Here is an 18,485-nt window from a genome sequence, read left to right as displayed (position 1 = left end):
GAACTCACTGCTTGCAGGCACCCACAAATTGCTCAAGTTTCAGAAGAAACTGCATGCCATGTTCCAGTATTACCCTTTTGTCAGTTCAAACATACTGAACAGTTGAGCAGAGTCAGAGCTTACTCAGCCAATATTTGATCCTTTTCTAGGACTGCAGTTCCTGTGGTTTGAGCTCTTGCGTTACTGCTTTGATCTTTTTCGTTGGAACACCTTTTGATTTTAAAATAGCCTGTACAACTGCTTAAATGTTGGGCTGGATATGAGAATAAATCTAACACTGATCCTTCTTCTTATTAATAAGGAAAAAGTATGTAACTACAGGCTCTGACTCTGGAATTCTCATGCATGAGAGAGGGAAGGGAAATAGCAGGTCAGAAAGACTGTTTCTGCTTGTACCTTCTTAGGTAATGTGAAGTCTGATTATTTTACTCTCTGTGTGTGAATCTGAGGAGTGTTATTAGTGCTGATTCTTGAGGGCTTTTATCTGGAGTACTATGCAGAGGTAACTTCTGGACAAGAAAAACAAAGTAGATAGCTTGTCCCTTTATTAACATTCTCAAATGTCAGACTGTGAAGAATTGCCGAGGGACCTTTCCAGCGTGACTGGGCAATGAAGTGGCAACGAAATTCAATGAGGATAAATGTGAAGTGACGTGGGTGTGTGGGGGTGGTCTTATTTTCACCATACAAAATTATGGGCTTTGAACTGACCTTGGGGTTGTATTAGTTCTGTGAAGACATCAGCTCAGCAGCAGTCAAAGCAAAAGACAAGTTGTGAATTATTAGGAAAGGAGCAGAAAACACAGTCATTATGCAACACTAAATCCTTGGTGTGCCAGATACTAGGTGGTGTTCTAGGCGCCCTGTCTCCAGAGGGTACCGTGTGACTGGGGAAGGCCTGGTGAAAGAGCAGCAAGAGTCTGATCAAAGCTCAGATCAAAGCAAGGAACGACTGAGTGGGCTGGGAAAAAGAGATGATGGAAGGGAAATAAACAGAGGTCTATGAAATCTTGAATGAGACGGACAGGATAGATGGGGATCTCCTGCTCACCGTCTCTTCTGTTATGACAACTGGAAGGCATCAGAAAAAGTTAGTTGAGTGTGAATTTCAAAACAAAAGAGGCTGATTCCTCATACAATAAATATTAAATGTGGAACTCCTTGTCAGCATCTGTAGGATGTTTTCGTGAGTTTGGGGAAGACTGGTCAAGAAGAGAGATTAATTTAGGGCCTACTAAATAGGGAAAGCATCAGGTTTTTAGGAAATTCTCTGAGCTGATGGTAAGCGGAGGCTGGCAGAGTGTGTGGGACAAGCATCATAGAGATTTGCCTGTTCTGATTCCTCGCTAGGTATCTATTTGATGTCTATTCCTATTGTTTTCCCTAACGAAACTGAACATACTCTTGCACTGTTGAAAACAATACTGGGCTCTTGGTCTGGATTGGTATGGCTGCTTTTATGGTATGCTGTGTGATCCGTTTCAAGTAGTTTAGTTCCAGCAAGTGAATGGTTTATCCTGTGACTGTATTGAAACATGACAACTGTTTCTGTCTGTCAGACAACAGCATGCCTCTGCCGTGCTGTCCTGTGTGAAGTAGCTGAAATGCGTCAAGACCGAAGGCTATGACTTTTTGTCTTTTTTTGTTTGTCTTGTGTCCTAGAGCCACTTCTGAGTGCCCTTCTGCGCAGGATGCCAGATCTGGAGGCTCTGCAGATCATGCAGTTGGTGAATTGCCCAGAGTCCTTCACACCAGACATGCGGTGCATCATGGGAGAGTCGCCCACCGTGCGGGGCTACTTCGTTCTGGCTGGCATGAACTCAGCTGGTATCTCATATGGTGGGGGAGCAGGCAAGTAAGTGGTTTATCAATGTTATGTGTGTAAGTAAGGTTTTAACCAAGAAAAGAGACTGCTCAGGTGATCCTTCTGTGTAGAATGTTCTGGTCAGTATTTGTCACCTTCTCTCTTTCGTTTCCAACTTGAGTGAAGGCGCAGAGCAGTTGCCGTGTTCTGATTACGTTCTCCTGTGCGTATTCCAAATCTGTGTTGGACTCTCCTCCTGTCCTGCACACCTCTCCTCAGGCATCTCATCTCAGTGATCAGCAGCCTGCTCCAGATCAAGTAAGCTTCCTTAGAGCTCACTGGTCTGATTTTTTTTATCTACCAGGAAGAGATAAAAGCTTAGGAAAGCCTATGTTCCCTCATCTTCTGTACTCCATGATCCCCTTTAATTTATTATTTGATTTAAGTCCTTAAGATTATTCAAGTTGACCCAGCAGCTCATTTCTCTGAAAACAGAGAGAATCTGATGCAGATGAAGCACCACATACGTGATGCCAGTGCTGCCAGTACTGTTAAAGACTGTCCTCTGCCAGTGAGCTAGGGATGAAATCCTTTCCCAGTAAAATCCAATTCCTGTGTTAATGCAGATACTTTGACAGGCGTATAAGTGTGATCCCAGCAGCAAAGTTGCTTGCGAAGTGGTCATCACTCCCTCTGATTGTCATTTGGTTTTGGCAACCCAACATCCCTTCTGCCATACAGCCTTCTTAATGAGCTGCTCATTATTCATGGCAGGTGTTAGTATCTGCACTTGTCTCCACTAGTTTCTGTCCATTGTCTAGTAATTTAACTCACCAGGGAAGCAACTCATGATTGCTTTTCTTTGTCATATAAAATAGAGAGAATCTTTGCAGAGAGGTTCTCTAAGAATCAAAATAATTTCTGAAGGTAAAAGCACTATTTATCCATTTGTTGCTACAGCCTCAAGATAAGCAGCTTAGCTTGCTAATGTAACTTTTAATGATCAGTCTCAAACCCCTTTGTTTTTCTGTTTACTGACTGTGAACAGATCCTTCTGCTCTGCTTTGGTCTGAGCTGCCTTTGTCCTTTAGCTCTGGAGCATGCCTTCCTCCTTCACTGCTAGAAGTGTAGCTAAACATAACTTGGCTGGCACCTCGTGCTGAAATGAATGCTGTCACTGATGGTTTGTGGCTGAGCCTACAGCAGGTACTGAAAAATGACAAAGCAGTCAGCCTCCTAACTCCAACCTAAACGTACGCAGCACCTCCTTCTGTAGCGTAGCCCGAGGACTTGACCGTGTCAGCCAAGCTACCTGTCCAGGCTCTGGCTTCATTTACCACGTGTCCTTAACTTCCTGCTGCCCTGTATGTTTCATTCTCATGGGAAATTAATAATTTGGAAATCTGGTGGATGGGTTTTATAAAGGGAAACCTTCCAGATTCTGCTAGTATTGAGAATACCATGCTAGTTTTCTTCTCTCTCCCTACTGCCACACATTATGTCCAAATTGCCTTGCTTCTGCCTTCAAAGCTAGACTCTCCCTTAAGACATTGGCTGGTATCTCAGTTTTCTTTACTTCTTCCATCAGGTACCTGGCGGAGTGGATGGTAAATGGGTATCCATCAGAAAACGTCTGGCCTCTGGATTTGAAACGTTTTGGTACCCTTCAGAGCAGTCGCACTTTCCTCCGTCACCGTGTGATGGAAGTAATGCGTAAGTGAGGTCTCTGCATTCAGTGCTGGCCAGGATCTCGAGGATTTTCCTCTTTGCTGCGCCACTTCTCATCTGTCATCACTCTGAGAACAATTTTCTTTCTTCCTGGCCTCCTTTTTGGCAATACAGCCTCTTCCCAGGAGAAAGGAAAGGATGGGGGTTTTTTTGTATCAGCGGTGCTCTTATTAGCTTTTCTTAAAGAAACGCTGTTGGTACCGTGCTCTCTCCTATTTCTGTGCTTTGCCTCTGGTGTGGGGAAATTTGTGCGTATCGGTGTAGGACTCCAGCCTAATAAAACAATGCCAAGGTCTTCACTGGGAATATTACACTATCTCAAACACTGCTATTCTGTGCACGTCATTACAGTGTGGAAATGCTGTCACTTCCAACTTACGAGTGTGTGAACCAGTTATCTTAAATCATTCAGGAAGTCTTCATAGATGTATTCTGCTTTCTCCTGTCAAAGTCTGCAATAAATACCTTGCAGAATAGATTTGAGATGTCATTGTTCCTGTCTAAAGCCATACTTAGTTTCCTCCTATTGTTTGATTCTCTGTCTTGAGGTAATGTGGACGACTTCTTTTCAGGTTTCAAATGGAAGGATGAAGTGCTCCACAAGTTGCAAAACAGGAATAATTATTTGGATACCAAGTCTAAACTAAAAACATGTGTTCGAGTAAAAGCAGAGAAGTTGGGTTAAACCTCTTAGGCCTGCTATATCCAGGAAATAAAAACCTTATGCTTTGACCTTCCTCCCAGAAAAATCCCTTTATACTCTTGGCATTGTTCTGTGGTTGCTTTCCAATACAAATCTCAACTCTGAGAGCTACAGAATCACTCTAGTTTTTAGAAGATAAGTCCCGTACTCAATCTCTGCAGTGTTATGTTCCCATTCTAATCTATTTTTCCCTCTACCCATGCTTTCAGGAGTACCAGTACCAGATAATGCCAATAAAAACATTAAATCTTTAGCTGTGAGACAAAAACAATATAAGCATTCACTAAGAAATATTCAGCTTATCTTCAGTTTTAAGCAGTTTATGACCTACGTAGAAACTTAACATTTATAAAGAAGTATTCAAGCATCTTTGAGTAACTGCTCCCCCCTGGTAACCAGGGAGGATGCTAAACATTTATTAGGGTAACTTGTTTTCTAAATAAGAATAGTCTGTATTTTCTGAAAAGGTATAGGAGCCATTTGGAAAAGCTTCAATAATCAGAAAAGGCTGAACTGCCAATATTTAAGAAGCTGAATTAGATGATTCTTGTAGCTGTGGGCTGCCTACCCCAGCATTAGTATTGTCAGAATGATAAGTGTCTGGTATAGCGTGCTGTCAGGGAAGAATAATGCATAATTAATGCTAGTCAACATGACTTCATGAAAAATAGGGAGTTTTTGTTATCTTGACAGTATTGTCATGAGACCATAAGTATCTATAAATGTAAGTGTTCTGTGCAAATATTGTTACTCTGATTCTGAATAGCTATAAACAGATCAAAACAGATTTGTCGATTTTCAAAAACAGAAAAGGAAGGTCAGAACTGTTTTGAGGCAACGTTATTAATGGTTCAAATATTAGTAAGTATTGATCATCTGGAAGAAAATCTTAGATAATCGCTTCGCCTAATAACGGATCTTTGTGACCATTGCAGCCCTCATGTGTGATCTGAAAGTTCCCCGCTGGGACTTCCAGACTGGCAGGCAGCTGCGTACTTCACCGTTGTACGACCGTCTGGATGCGCAGGGAGCCAGGTGGATGGAGAAGCATGGATTTGAGAGAGTCAAGTATTTTGTCCCACCTGGGAAAGGTGAGATTGTATTCTCCTCTGCCTAGTTCATCCCTGTTGCTCTGTGTAAAATCCTAGTTCATCCAATTTATGAATTGTCGCTTTGATTCTTCTTTACATTAGATCTGCTGGATTTGGATCAGAGCAAAACCTTTTACAAACCAGACTGGTTTGATATTGTGGGTTCCGAAGTCAAATGCTGTAAGGAAGCAGTTTGTGTCATTGACATGTCATCTTTTACCAAGTTTGAAATAAGCGTAAGTACCTGGGAAGTGACAAAGCATCAGCTTGCTAAAGGTCGCCTTTAGTTTATTATTGACTGCTTTTGCAAAATTCTGTGTGTCCTATTGAGGATAGAGGAAGTCAAGCTATATGACCAAATTCAGGTTATACCACAATATTTAGCACAGATGGCTTTTTGTCTGTCAAAGGCCCAGTTTATAGAAATACCAGCTTAGTCTATAAATGGAATTTGACCTCTGGCACTACGTCACCATTGTGTCCTATCACGCTCGAGACATCCGTGTCACTATCATTACAAATTGAAAGAATTTGGGCCAGGACGTTGATGCGATCTTAAACAGCCCCAGTGGATTTGTATTGCTCAGACAGCTCGTCTGACTTTCTCTCCCTTTCAATTCATGTAGTCCACAGGAGACCAGGCCCTGGAGAGTCTGCAGTATCTCTTCTCAAATGACCTGGATGTGCCAGTTGGGCATGTTGTGCATACAGGCATGCTTAATGAGAAAGGGGGTTATGAGAACGACTGCAGCATAGCACGGCTGAGCAAACGCAGGTAGGTATGCAGACAGCGTCTTTATCCATCACCCTTTGGGTGTTAGAGCCTTTAAGAACCTCTTCTTGGAGATCATAAACCTTCTTCCCCTCTGTAAAGAAAAAAAGAAGAGTCTTGATTCTCTACTTAGGTTCCTGATTCAGTAACCCAAATGAGGATGAGCTCCTGAATTTACCAGTATTAGGGAAAATACACCTTTTTCTGGGACTACAGAGGAACATAGATTCCTACAAAATGTTAGGCCTTCAGATGTTTAATTTCTCAACTGAAAGACAAATTGTTTTCAGCAGTCATTAGAGTTTATTAATTTAGGTCATCATTTAAAGCACAAACCAAACGGTTCCTCATTGGCTCCTGGCCAATCTCCTCACTGGAATTGTATGCTGAAAATGCTACTTCCTGATTATTTCAACTTTCATTGCAGTATGGGTACACTAATTCTCAGCTCTGCAGTCTCGTGGTTCTTTTTTGTGCTCTCTGGTGCAAACTGACATGGTAACAGGATCTCATCCTTAGACTCAATAGTTTGGGCTCTCTGGCATTTAATAAAAAAACTTTCTCATTTAAAAACTTCTTCACGGACATGTCCCAACTGAATGTTGGTTTTATTTCTCTGGACCATTTTCCATGCATGCGTTCATTGTATTGGTGTGAAAGCATTCTTCTTTGCTGCTCTTTCAATTGGAAGCAGCTTTTCTTTCTCTTCCTCTTCTGTCTGCATTCATGTATTGCTTAAAAGTATTGTCCTTCTCTGTGTGAAACCAGTAGCTTTCCTCCTTGTCTAGTCATTTCTGCAGATGTTATCTCTGTCAATAATGTACTTTAACATCACAGTTTGCATGAAAGAGACTTATGCAACAAGTAGCTCATTTTCACGTATCAAGTGGAGTTCTGTTTTTGGAAACTGTTAATAATAACCGCCATTGTGTGTGAAAAGACTTTTGCTGAAACAAGAAATTGCTGTGTGAACCATGCACCCTTCTGACTGTCAGAGTAGACAATCGCTGGTCATGAAGAGCTGTGAAAACCTTCTGCAGAATGATTGTGACTTTTGAGCTACCCTGTGAACTTTCTGTAGAACTGCCTGTGTTCCACTTGTAGTCACTTCTTGTCACCAGACTACTGCTAATGCTTGAAGGCTGGGATTTCTTGTCCTGACAAATGTGATGGCATTGATCCAGAGACTTTAGCTGTGGTTTTTGCAAACCAGCTTGTTTTGGTCTCCTGTTAGCTTGGAAGCTGCTGAATGGCTCCAGTAGTTTGGGGACAAAGAACACACTGAATTATCTTGTGGCTGTCCATTCATTGTTTCTTAGTTTCAATTTGTCTGTTCCAGCTTCTTCATGATTTCCCCTACTGACCAGCAAGTCCATTGCTGGGCCTGGCTGAAGAACCGCTTGCCTGACGACAGCAACCTGACCATGGAAGATGTGACCTGGAAGTACACGGGTAAGAAGCCACTGAAAGCAGACCTCCTTATACAGCCTGAAACCACAAGTGGTGTCCTGTGCTGCGTGCCAATTAATTGTTTGAAGTGTCTAGAAGTGGTGACTGGGTCTCCTCCCCAAACAGTTGGATGAAAACAGCAATTCAGAGACTTCTCCTAGCAAGCCATGAGCTGGGAGACAGCTTTCCTTTCCTGTGGACTGTCAGGAGAGAGAGTTTAATGACTCTTTTCTCCGTTCTTCAACGTAAACGTACCTGTTAGTTCCATAGACACTAAGACTGTAGAAATTGGGGCATGCGCATATGCCAGTTAGACACTGGGCAAGGCTCCTCCAGTCTCATCCTAATATTGTTATCTTCCCCTCTTCAGCTCTCAATCTCATTGGCCCCCGTGCTGTGGATGTCTTGTCAGAGTTGTCATATGCCCCAATAACTCCAGAACACTTTCCCTCTCTCTTTTGCAAGGTGAGTGACTGTGCTTCCTTCCTCCTCACCCTGCTGGGTTTTTCAAAGCATGTGTGGAGGGAGAGGAAGAATTATGTTTTGGGTAGTTAGAGGGGAATTTAGATTTACGTAGAGGTTTACTGCAGTTACTGAGCTAGGTTGGTAATGAGCCCACTAGGCTCAACTGTAACTACTTCTGTTTGGGTTCTGCTTGCTAAATATATAGGTGAGTATGCATTTGTTTTCAATATTCCACTCACTGTAGGCTTGGTGCCATTTGATATCTTGGCATACTTCATATAATCAGTTATGAAGCTGTCCGAGGGGCAGCTGGGATCTGCGGCTTGGGAGTCATTGTCTCCTGTCACGTTAAAAGGCTGAGCAGATAGCTGCTCTTCAACTTCTGCCTTGTATCCAGAATACAAGTCTGTGTCCTGACCTAGTTCCAAGGCTTATTGCCAAGCATCATGAAGTGATTAAGAAGTCTGGATAATGTGACATCACTAGTTGAATTTTTAATTTAAATTCTTTGCAAGTATGTGCTGGTGGTGAACTGCGGGGAGGAAAGGGGAGAGAGGGCTGGCCGGTGTGGTTTGTATTACGCATTGTGCTCCTTCTGGATCTCTGTGCTGTGTTCCAGTTTGGATGATTTCACCCCCTCTGATTCTGCAGGAGATGAGCGTGGGCTATGCTAATGGCATCCGTGTGATGAGTATCACTCACACAGGAGAACCTGGATTCATGCTTTATATCCCCATAGAGGTAAGAGTACACTGTAGCCTTAGCTAATTAAAACAGTTGCTTGCATGCATAATCAGAAACACTTTCCGAGTTGAAATGTCTGGTTTGTACCATGAGAAAGCTGCCTGCAGGCAGCAGGGGCAGTTTCCCTGCTTTGTATTGCATTCCAGTCAGGCACACCTCTTGTGCTCCAGTGGCAGGGCACAGTCAGATGCTGTTGCTCTCTCCTGGTGTTAGTCTGCAGCTCTGTCTTTCAGAGTCTTTCACAGAGTCTCTGTCTGAGAGTCTTTCACCTCTCATTTGCAGTACGCCCTTCACGTGTACAACGAGGTGATGAACATGGGACAGAAGTACGGGATTCGGAACGCCGGTTATTACGCACTCCGCAGCCTGCGCATTGAGAAGTTCTTTGCATTCTGGGGCCAGGATCTGGATGCTTTTACCACTCCTATGGAGTGTGGACGCGAGTTCCAGGTCAAGCTGGAAAAGGTACAGTGGAAAACTGAAATCACCTGCAGCAGGGGTGGCTGGGAGAGCAGTACTGAACAAAAAGCCTTGCCATCCAAGTGGGGACATATATCGGGGGTTTGATGGAGCTGTGTGCAGTGCGAAACTATAACCTATATTCTTGTACTTCATAAAGGTGCTAGAAATAGCAAAAATATTTGTCTTCCTCCCTCCTGGGCAGCATTCCCAGTGATTTGTGTAGTGTGCAGTGTTGCTCATGTGTGCAGTGCTCAGTATAGTGAGGGTGCTGTGTACCTTACAGATGCTCAGAGTTTGTGTTTCTCTCAGCTGTTTTCCCAGTCTGACGAAGCAAAAGCCAGCCTGTGCACCAAGTGGTGTTTAATGAAGTTAAATATGAGGATAGGTGCCAAGAACAGGTGTTCTCTATTTTTACTAAAACGGGAGTTCTCTATTTTTATTAGAACAGTGTAGAGTTGTATCCTGCTTGTTGTGGTGGCAGGTGCCATCTCTGTCACTTGCTTGTTACCTTCTTTCTCGCGTCTTTGCATGAGCTAAAAGAAATACTTGTATCAAATAATTCAGAGAAGGGAATGTAGTGGTTAGGGACACAAATTTTATATGTTGTTAACAGATATAATTTTTTAATATAAAACATATATTTATAAAACATATATATGTTTTATATGTTTCCCTCTGGTTTATAAAACATGGGAGACTTCTGGAACCAGAAAAATGGAAAAAAGTAGAATGGTGACATGTTTTCACTGCAGTGAAAATTAGAATGAATTTTTTAAAGGCCCTCTTCACGTGTATTTTTGACATCTGGAACAACAAATATGACAGGCAAGCTTCTGTCTGAGCTGGGCTTCTTGCCTATAGAAGCAGCCTGACTTGGTAGGGCATGAGTTCCAAGCACAAACTCACCTTGTGTTAGGAAGCTTGCCTGCTAAAACTCAGCAGCTGCCACAGGTCCTGTTCCTTCCATCAGCTGACGCTTCCTTTTCTCCCCAGGGAATGCAGTTTGTGGGCCAGGAAGCGTTGTTGGAACAGAAGCAGAACGGTGTGTACAAGCGCTTCACCATGTTCATTCTCGAGGACCACGACACAGATGCGGACCTCTGGCCCTGGTGGGGGGAGCCCATTTTCCGCAACGGCCGCTACGTGGGCAAGACCACCAGCAGCGCCTACAGCTACACTCTGGAGCGCCACGTCTGCCTCGGCTTCGTGCAGCACTTTGACGAGAAGACGGGAGAGGAGCTGGTGGTGACAACTGACTTCATCAACCAGGGCGAGTATGAGATCGACATCGCCGGGCAGCGCTTCCAGGCCAAAGCCAAGCTCTACCCCTTGAGTTCCCTCTTCACGCACCGTCGCCGTAAGGATGAGGTGGAACTGAGTGGCTACCAGAGGGAGTAGTGCTGACTAGACCTGACCCGCTCCTTTTCCCAAGCTGGAGTCTTCTCCCACCATCTTCCAGTCCTTTCTACTCACCCCATAGATTTCTTTTCTTTTTTTTTTTGTCTTGCAACTTTTAAACTTTTTCCAGTGTGTTACATTTTGTATATTTTAAAACTTTCATTTTCAAGCTTTCCAGATCCTGTCTGTCTCCCTCCCTCCACCCTTTGCTTGCCAGGCTCCCCCATGCCCAGTGGATGAGGCACAGTGCTGAGCATGCATCCAGGAGTCCATGGGAAGCCTGTACAGGAGTGAACCCCAGCAGAGGCCCTAGCCTAGGGAAGGGTTGGGGTAAACCCCCGAGGACTGCACCCTCCCTCTCTCCTCTCCAGTGTAAGGCACGGGACAGCAGGCATTTGCTGCCTGTCGTTCAGTTCACGCTGTGACTTCACCCTGCTCTCCGCCTACCACGTTGTCGAGGGGTCGGTGCGTCGATGCACACAGCAATAGGACGATCAGCTACCTCACTGGCATGAGACGTAGTGTTGTGTGAGCAGCAGCCAAGAGACAGGTTTTGGTATAGTCCAGCCTGTCTCTGTCCCCCTTCATCCACCATTTTTTTTTCCCTAACAGGGAGTCAAGTAGATTTAATCATCAGATCATTGAGCTGACAGTAGTGCTGGTACGTTTTCTGTTGTTATTGGGATTGGGTTTTTTGCGTGGGGTCACTGAAACTAAATGGCCTTCTATAAATGTAACTGAAGATCAACATGTGTGTTTCACTTCTATAAAGGTATGAGATTTGGGGGTTTTTTATTAGCAAAAATACTGATTTCTAACAAGGACAGATGTTAGTGTTTCTTGTTCATAGCAGTGTTGAAATGCTGCTTCTGTTTCAGCTGTACAATCTCTTTGGGGATTTTCTTTCACTTTCCTTTGTTTCTGTGACTTGGCCAAGCTCATCTGGCAAGGTTCATGTAAAACTTGTGTTGGTTTGGGGAACTTGAGCAGCAGGAGGGGACAACACCTTCTGTTTTTAGCTGCCTGTGGTTATTTTGAAATTAGAGGAAAAGATGCAGTATTTTTCTCACCTGTGGTGCTGGCAGTAGTGCTGGGAAAATAGTGGGTTTTCTTCTGGTGGTGAGAAGGCATCTCAGCAGCTCCTGCTGGACTCAAGAAGTTGTCTTCTGTTTTTCTCCTCAAATCTGTTGCACTTCTTACTTCTCTCTCAGTAGTACCTCAGCTGAAGGGATTGAATAGAGGGAGTGAAGGGAGTGTGGCAGTGGAATTATAAATCACTTTCCTTCAGCAGAGCACTTTGCATCATGCTCCTCAGACAGAAGCTTCAGACAGTGCAGCTGGGATTCACCCCTTCTTGAGGTGTCAGAATGTGCTGATTCAAATGCTGATGGTAAATGGTAAAGAAGTGGGGGGATGCTGAATTGTACTGCACACGTTTGCATCTTCTTTTTCTTCCCATTGTGAGCACAATCAAAAGCAAAGATTGTCTTTATTTACCTGAAAAATATCTGTTAAATGTTTTCCCTGCCTCTGCCACCCACATATTCATCATTGTCTTTCTGCTCCAGCATCTTTCTGTCTGGAGCTCAAACACACCCTTGCACTGATGTCTGCCCTGTCAGCCACGATGAACACTTTATGATCTAGAACCTTTTTTGGGCACTTTCTTTTACGGTTAAATGGTGAGCGTCAGTAGTGTAAATATGAACTCAAAACCTTGCCTGGTTCTTGTTTTAAGTTCGCTTTCTGCTGCTTTAGTTGCTTCAGGTCATGCCTTCCGTTGAGTCTGTGGTCTGCGAGTTCATGGTCTGGGTGTTGTCAGCATGCAAAAGGAGTCGGATGTCCCTAAGGCAGGAAAGGTGAAAGTCTAAAACCTTCACACCTTAAAACAGGTTGGCAGAGCAAGCTCCCCCATCCAGGGTGATACAGAAGCTGTGAAACCTTGGAGTGAGAGTCGGGAAAGGGTGTAAGAGAATTAAGGATTTGAGAGTGTGGTGTAGTAGGTTGAACATATATGCCACTTCTTTGAGCACGCTCTCCTTTGTGAATGGTGAATTCCTTTGTAGTGTGTGACCTCTTCAGGGATTTCAAGCCTACTTTCAAATTGACATGCCAAAATTCCCCAATCTCTGAAATGTAGTGACCATAGTAGAACAGCTTTTTGGGATCTCGCAGCTGAAATTAGCGTGCATGACTCTTGAAGGCGCAGATTGTAATTTACTCCAAATTCCCCTATTACTGCTCTCTGAATTAAAATGTCTGGTGTGTCAGGATTAATTGCTTCATTGAAAGGTTATAAGGCATCTAATAGTTTAAAATCCACTCGCCTCTTGCATAGAGAGGCACTGCAATCCCTCTGTTCCCGTGCTGGATGGGTGTACTGAGGAGCACCTCTGCTTTACCAGCCTGCCTCCTGGGAACAGTGCACCAGGTCACTCAGAAATACTTGTCCATCCTTTTGTCCCTCCATTGGTTTTATGGGACATTGCTGTCCCTTCCTTATCTAGGGAAGCAGACATTCGACCAGACAAAGAGTTTTATACGTGATACTTAGGATGTTTCTTAGAACAGCCCTTCTTATTAGAGTTTATTGACCATTTGTTGTCGCTGGTGAGACATGATACTTCTTTGGGAGAACACAAAGTATCATTTAAGTTGCAGCTCGATTATATTCCTCCTTTTGATTGTTTTTTCTTTTCCCTAATTTATAGGTGCCTGCTAGTTCCTCAGACTGATATGGGTGTCTTTTCCCACAGCAGTTCTGACAACAAAATTGTGTTTTATGAGCTATTTTTGTCATTATGTCTGCTTAGGTTTATTTCATGTCTAGATTTATTGACTTTTCAATAGCAAAAATAGAGAATGAAAATAATTTTTCATCATGCTGATAGATATAGCAACACTTTCTGTAATGTTGTGTTTGCTGTTTGAGACTTAGAAATAGGTGGTTTCATGATTGTCAGTCTTGCAGCTCATTAACGCCTACTCTGGCTTTCCCTGCTATGAATTCTGATTCTTATTTTGTATCCCAACCTATAGTCTTCGGCTGCTGTTCAAGCTTTAATTTTTGGCAGCTATTTTTAACCTTATAATGTTAAAGAATAGTTTTCCTTCACCAGCTTGATTACCCATCAAGGGGACAATTGGATAGCGTGTTTTAAGATAGTGCTAGATACTGAGATGGAGGAAGGTCCTTCTAGTGTCATGTTTTCTTCCAGAGGTATTAAAGGGTGATGTAAGACTTTAATCCCTTTATCTGATGACTAAAAGTAGAGTGCCTAAAAAAAGAAGAACAAAATCTGTTCAAGAGTTTAAACCTTCAAATTAGATAATTAGAAATCGGATCTTGGAAGCTGCTGTGACACAGTCTTAGCATCTAGGATGCTAAATAACGTGGTCTGCAAAATTATACATGATTCTCGTCCTTAAAACTGCCTTAAAGTGCTTTCTGCTGAGAAAGACAGTTTGTTGTCGTTCTGTATGGTAAGACTATGAACCCTGGGTGGGAGATACTACAATAGCATCCCCCTCCTCTGCAGCGAAAGGGGTAATGGCCTCATTCTGTGCTGAAGCGGCAGCAGCAGGTCTGCCCCACGCACCTCCTGCAGGGGTGTCACCAATTCTCTGAGTCTTGCTGTCCAGAGTGGGAACAGCCCTGTAGATTTTGTTCATGTAGGCAACTTTGCAAGAGAAACACTTCAAGGGAAGCTAACTGGAGTTTAGTATGAGGAAATAATTTATCTTCTTGGCTAAAATAGGATACGTTGAGCATAACCCATTTTAGGCTAAAGTTATTACCCATCAGTGACAAACGGTAAGGAAAGCGTGACCTGTGGGGAGATAGGCCACTGTGGGTGGCGTGTGCTTGGCACGTGTAGGCTTGTTTTTTCTTACCCCAGAAAGCAACAAACATCTGAGTGGGTTTGCTGACGGGGCGGTGGTGAATCCATCTACGTGTACGACGTTCCTGTATGCTGGGAGGGGCTTGCTTGCCCAAGTGTCATCTGTAGAGTAATGGGGGGAACTTCTGGAAGAGGTAGCACTTACTGGGCAGCCTCTTCCATTAAAAGATTTCTCCAGAGGTATTTATGTTGTCTTACCCTTGTTGCATCCTCTTCTAAGTTCTGTTTTGTTAGTCCTTGAGTGAATGCTGAAAGACTTGAGTAAAAATGGTATTAGAGGGACTTTATTGTTGATATTTAACAACCTAAGGATAAAATCAAAGCAGACTACTTAAGAATTATGATTTCTGTTTCAGGGGGTGTATTACAGTGATTTTTTCCATCTGTTTTGGCCAGACTTAGTTTCTTCTTGTTTTCTCTGTGCTGACTCCAGTGTCCAGATTTGATGTGCCTTGTTGGACAGTTTCTTCTTATTATTTTGTGGCAAGGAATCTTCCACTGCATCTCCATGTCTCGGTGTGGGCTTGGATTCCTCCTTTCTACTGTTGCATTCAAGCTGCCACCGATCATGTTGCTGTTCCTGCAACGCCTCCAAACTCCAGCCTGTGCTGCTGTAGGACTTCTTGTGCACAAGGTTCTTCATTCTACAGTGTGCTTCATCGTCAGAGCCAGGCTCTGATCTGTCTCTCTGCGTCGATTTAAGCTCTTCAGCTTCCAGATGGTGCAGATACCAACATCCGAACTTCCAGACAGGTTTTTGGCCGCTGTATATTCCGTTGTTTAACCCTCCCTCTCCGTGCACCGGGGTTTTCCCACTCTCCTTAACACTTCCCTGATCTTCTTCCTCAGGCAGCTTGAGCACATTAGTTCCTTTTGCCTGTCAGAGAGCGAGGCACGATGAAATAAAAACAGGCAAGGGGATGGTGGAGTGGCCAGGCTGAGGTGGAAGGAGAAGCGTGGTTGCGGTTTGATCCTTGGCCCATTACTCAACCACTTAAGCCCAGCCTTGGGGAGATGATCAGGCCTGATTCTCAGCTCAGCCTTAGTGCTGGACAAGCACTGAGCGATAGCAATGGCTCTGGGCAGAGCCGGGACAGCGTTATGGAGGAAGTGAGAGCGGTGGTGGCACTCGTTTTCCAACATACATTTCCCCCTCTCATTTCTCGTTGTGATGAAGGGAACCGTGCTGCACGGGGGAGGTGGGGACTGTGCTCATTCAGTTGCTCAAAACACTTCTCTCTCTCTGGCGTGGTCTTGTAAGTGGTGTCTAACTGTAAAGGTGCAGCCCTGACATCGCCAGCCTTGTCCTTGCAGCACGCTTTAACCAAAATGGTCACATTTTGGGAAGAAATGTATAAAAACAAGGTAGTTTCCATGTTTGGCAGAGGAGGGACATTGCTTGCAAGGACAAAGTCATTCTTATTTAAAACAGAACACTTAGCTGATGCTAATGTCCAGCAAAACATTCACAACCTTCTGATCTGTCTTCCCAAATGATTTTATTATAATACTTGGTCAGGTTAATTTCTGCCCATTTCAGGATGCTTTTCTGTTATAAACTTTTTTCTAAAGTTATTATTTGGATTTCTGTTTAAGAAAAAGCAGTCAGGGATCAGGACTTGGGGAAGGAGGGGTTAATGTCATCACATGACTTCAAGCTGTCTCTAAAAATCATTTGAAAAATTTCTTTGCACTTTAAACTTTCCTTAAGCATTATGATTGTAGTGTGCTTCTAGCAGTCAGCAAGAGCAGTTTTTGCATTTGAGGGAGGAAAACAGAAACTTTCAATATTTGTGAATGCCTTAAAGCTTTAGGTGAGGTATTTGGGCACTGGTTGTGCCTGCCATTTGATTTTCTTCCTGGAAAGCTGTGTGCTGAGTGTACAAAGCAGACACAAACGTCGGCAGATATTTTTCCACTGGGGATGGTGGGAGCTACTGTTGCAGTACGCTGCTGGTCTGAGGCTGGAATTTGTATTGAACTAAACTATGCTGAGAGGCCCTGTGTCTGTGCTGACACCTTCCTTTCCCCCTGCCCCCCCCCCCGCCCCAAAATGGATTTATTCACTATACTGCTCATGCTATAATGGGTTTTCTTCTTTCTTTAAAGAAAGAGCCTCGGCTGGTGTAGAATACTCCATGAGTGTCCCGTTGAATTAAAGGAGACAAAACTCTCTGCTTGAGCACTTCCCTGCTGTACCAGCTGACATTTGCAGGCAGGAGTCAGGAGGAGCGGGAGTGGAGGGGATCTGCTGCTGCCGGTAACGGTTGCTGAGATGTCTCTGAGACTTCTTGTCTCCCATCTGTCTCAAAGCTCTGCTGGATTCCCGATGTCAGGCTGGCTTTTGAGTTACAGCACAAAACAAAGCGCTGCTTTGCAGGTACGGCACGCTATGCTGATTTACTTTATTCAGAGATAGTGCCTGTTCAGAATAAGGTATCTCCGTGAAGAGGAGTGGTAAATTATAGTGAAAGCAGCACCGGGGAAAGGTGTTCACAGTAGTATTTATTGATTTGTCAATGCTGGTAACAGCTGATCTGCCCGCATGGGTGCATGACACCTGCTACGAGCAGAGCAGATAGTTGGGAGCCGTCAGCCATCCCAGCTGGGGCGTGATCCACTCTGTACGGTGCCTTTCACTGTGCACCGCTGAGATTGCTTCCACATTAGACACCTCTTTCTGCTTTTCCTGTAGTGGAACAGGTTTCACTTACACCCTTCTTCCAGCATAACCAGAGGCAGACTAATGCCCCTGAAGTCCTTGATGGGTTCTCCTGCATCTCATGGTCAGGCTTGTGGCAGGACACGTCCCTGCTCATACGTGCTCTGCCAGAGAAGCAACCCAAGCCGTGCTTGGGGGAAAGGAGCACACATGCACTGTGAGTGCAGCTGTTCCCACACCGCCTGCCTGGCAGCTGGGTGATGGTTAATGTTTCCCACATCTTTGGGAAGAGTTGAGGAGAACCCTTCTTGTCCCAGATCAACTCCTTGCTGCTGCTCCTGAGACAATGTGCGTTCTTTCGGTCACTCTCTGCTCTGTTCCTAGCTGTGTGCGTGTGATGGCTCCCTGTCGCCGCTGGTTTTACAATGACTTGAGCTGTGTGGGAGGAGGGCTCCCCGCTTCTTGGGCAGGTACCCAGTGCAGGTCTCCCCAGCAGAGACTGCCATCTTGTGAACTGCACCAGTACATCCCATCTCCACTATTGCTTCTGGTTATCAGGTGCACCAGTTTGCTTCTCCAAAGCCCCTTCATGCTTTTTATCAATCTCTCGAGACCAGATTTTAAAGGACTGGGAGGACTTATGAAGTGTGCTACTGCTGAAACTTTTAAGAACAACTGAAGCTTGAACCTGTGAAAAATTTTTCTAGTGCCTTATGCTTGTGAATGTTGTGCAATGGATGTAGCTGAGGTGGGACAGAGCACAGAGCAACTTCAGTAGTGTGGTTCCCCATCCACTCTGCCCTCGCGGGGTCATGGCAAGCAGATGCCAACAGATTGTCTCTAGCAGCGCGGGGATGATGCTTTTCTAATCCCTTTGAGCTCTGGGGTTGTAGAAATGTTACACTGTAAAGCCTCGTGCTGGGTGGTCTGCCTTTGAGAGGAGCGGTGGTCTCACCTCTGCTGGTTTTGGATTCAGAGGGGTTTAGGAGGGACAAAGCTGCTCTGATTGCTAGACCCCATGGTGGAGGACGTGGTCAGTCGTTCCCAAGCGCACAAGTCGGGGTGAGTTTGCTGCTCTCCACTGAGGCCATGTTGTTACGTATGCTGTATTTATATCATGCTTTATTTCGTTTAATATTTTGGTTGACTTATATGTTGCTAGGTTTGTATATTAATAAAGAGGCATTTTAACTACCCTTGAATTTGGCGATTTGTTACGGAAGAGCCTTGTGTGTCTTTCAGGATCCAAACCCCCTGGTCATCTGAGGTGGATCCTGCAGGGCCTGTTGCAGGGTCCAGCCTTTG

The 18,485-nt window shown here is 44.3% G+C and overlaps 1 protein-coding gene across 7 annotated transcripts in view; it reads left to right on the top strand.

The window, feature by feature from the left end:
* PDPR (pyruvate dehydrogenase phosphatase regulatory subunit) overlaps window positions 1-18,376 on the top strand; it is a 28,790-nt gene extending 10,414 nt beyond the window's left edge. For 5 of the 7 annotated variants that reach the window (XM_074881708.1, XM_074881707.1, XM_074881706.1 and 2 more), the window contains 10 exons: window positions 1,663-1,855; window positions 3,393-3,517; window positions 5,171-5,326; window positions 5,429-5,562; window positions 5,953-6,101; window positions 7,438-7,550; window positions 7,918-8,012; window positions 8,664-8,753; window positions 9,039-9,221; window positions 10,212-18,376. In XM_074881708.1, coding sequence (XP_074737809.1) covers window positions 1,663-1,855; window positions 3,393-3,517; window positions 5,171-5,326; window positions 5,429-5,562; window positions 5,953-6,101; window positions 7,438-7,550; window positions 7,918-8,012; window positions 8,664-8,753; window positions 9,039-9,221; window positions 10,212-10,616 — 1,643 coding nt within the window. In that variant the 3' untranslated portion in view covers window positions 10,617-18,376. Of the gene's footprint in view, window positions 1-1,662; window positions 3,011-3,392; window positions 3,518-5,170; window positions 5,327-5,428; window positions 5,563-5,952; window positions 6,102-7,437; window positions 7,551-7,917; window positions 8,013-8,663; window positions 8,754-9,038; window positions 9,222-10,211 lie in introns of those variants that run through there. The other 2 variants (XM_074881711.1, XM_074881712.1) reach the window with 2 other exon arrangements.
* The last annotated feature ends 109 nt before the right edge of the window (window positions 18,377-18,485 follow it).

This window comes from Strix uralensis, chromosome 12, assembly GCF_047716275.1.
Source record: "Strix uralensis isolate ZFMK-TIS-50842 chromosome 12, bStrUra1, whole genome shotgun sequence".
Taxonomy (NCBI): Eukaryota; Metazoa; Chordata; class Aves; order Strigiformes; family Strigidae; genus Strix; species Strix uralensis.
The sequence above is the reverse complement of the archived record's forward strand: the minus strand, read 5'-3'. Positions and strand labels throughout refer to the sequence as shown.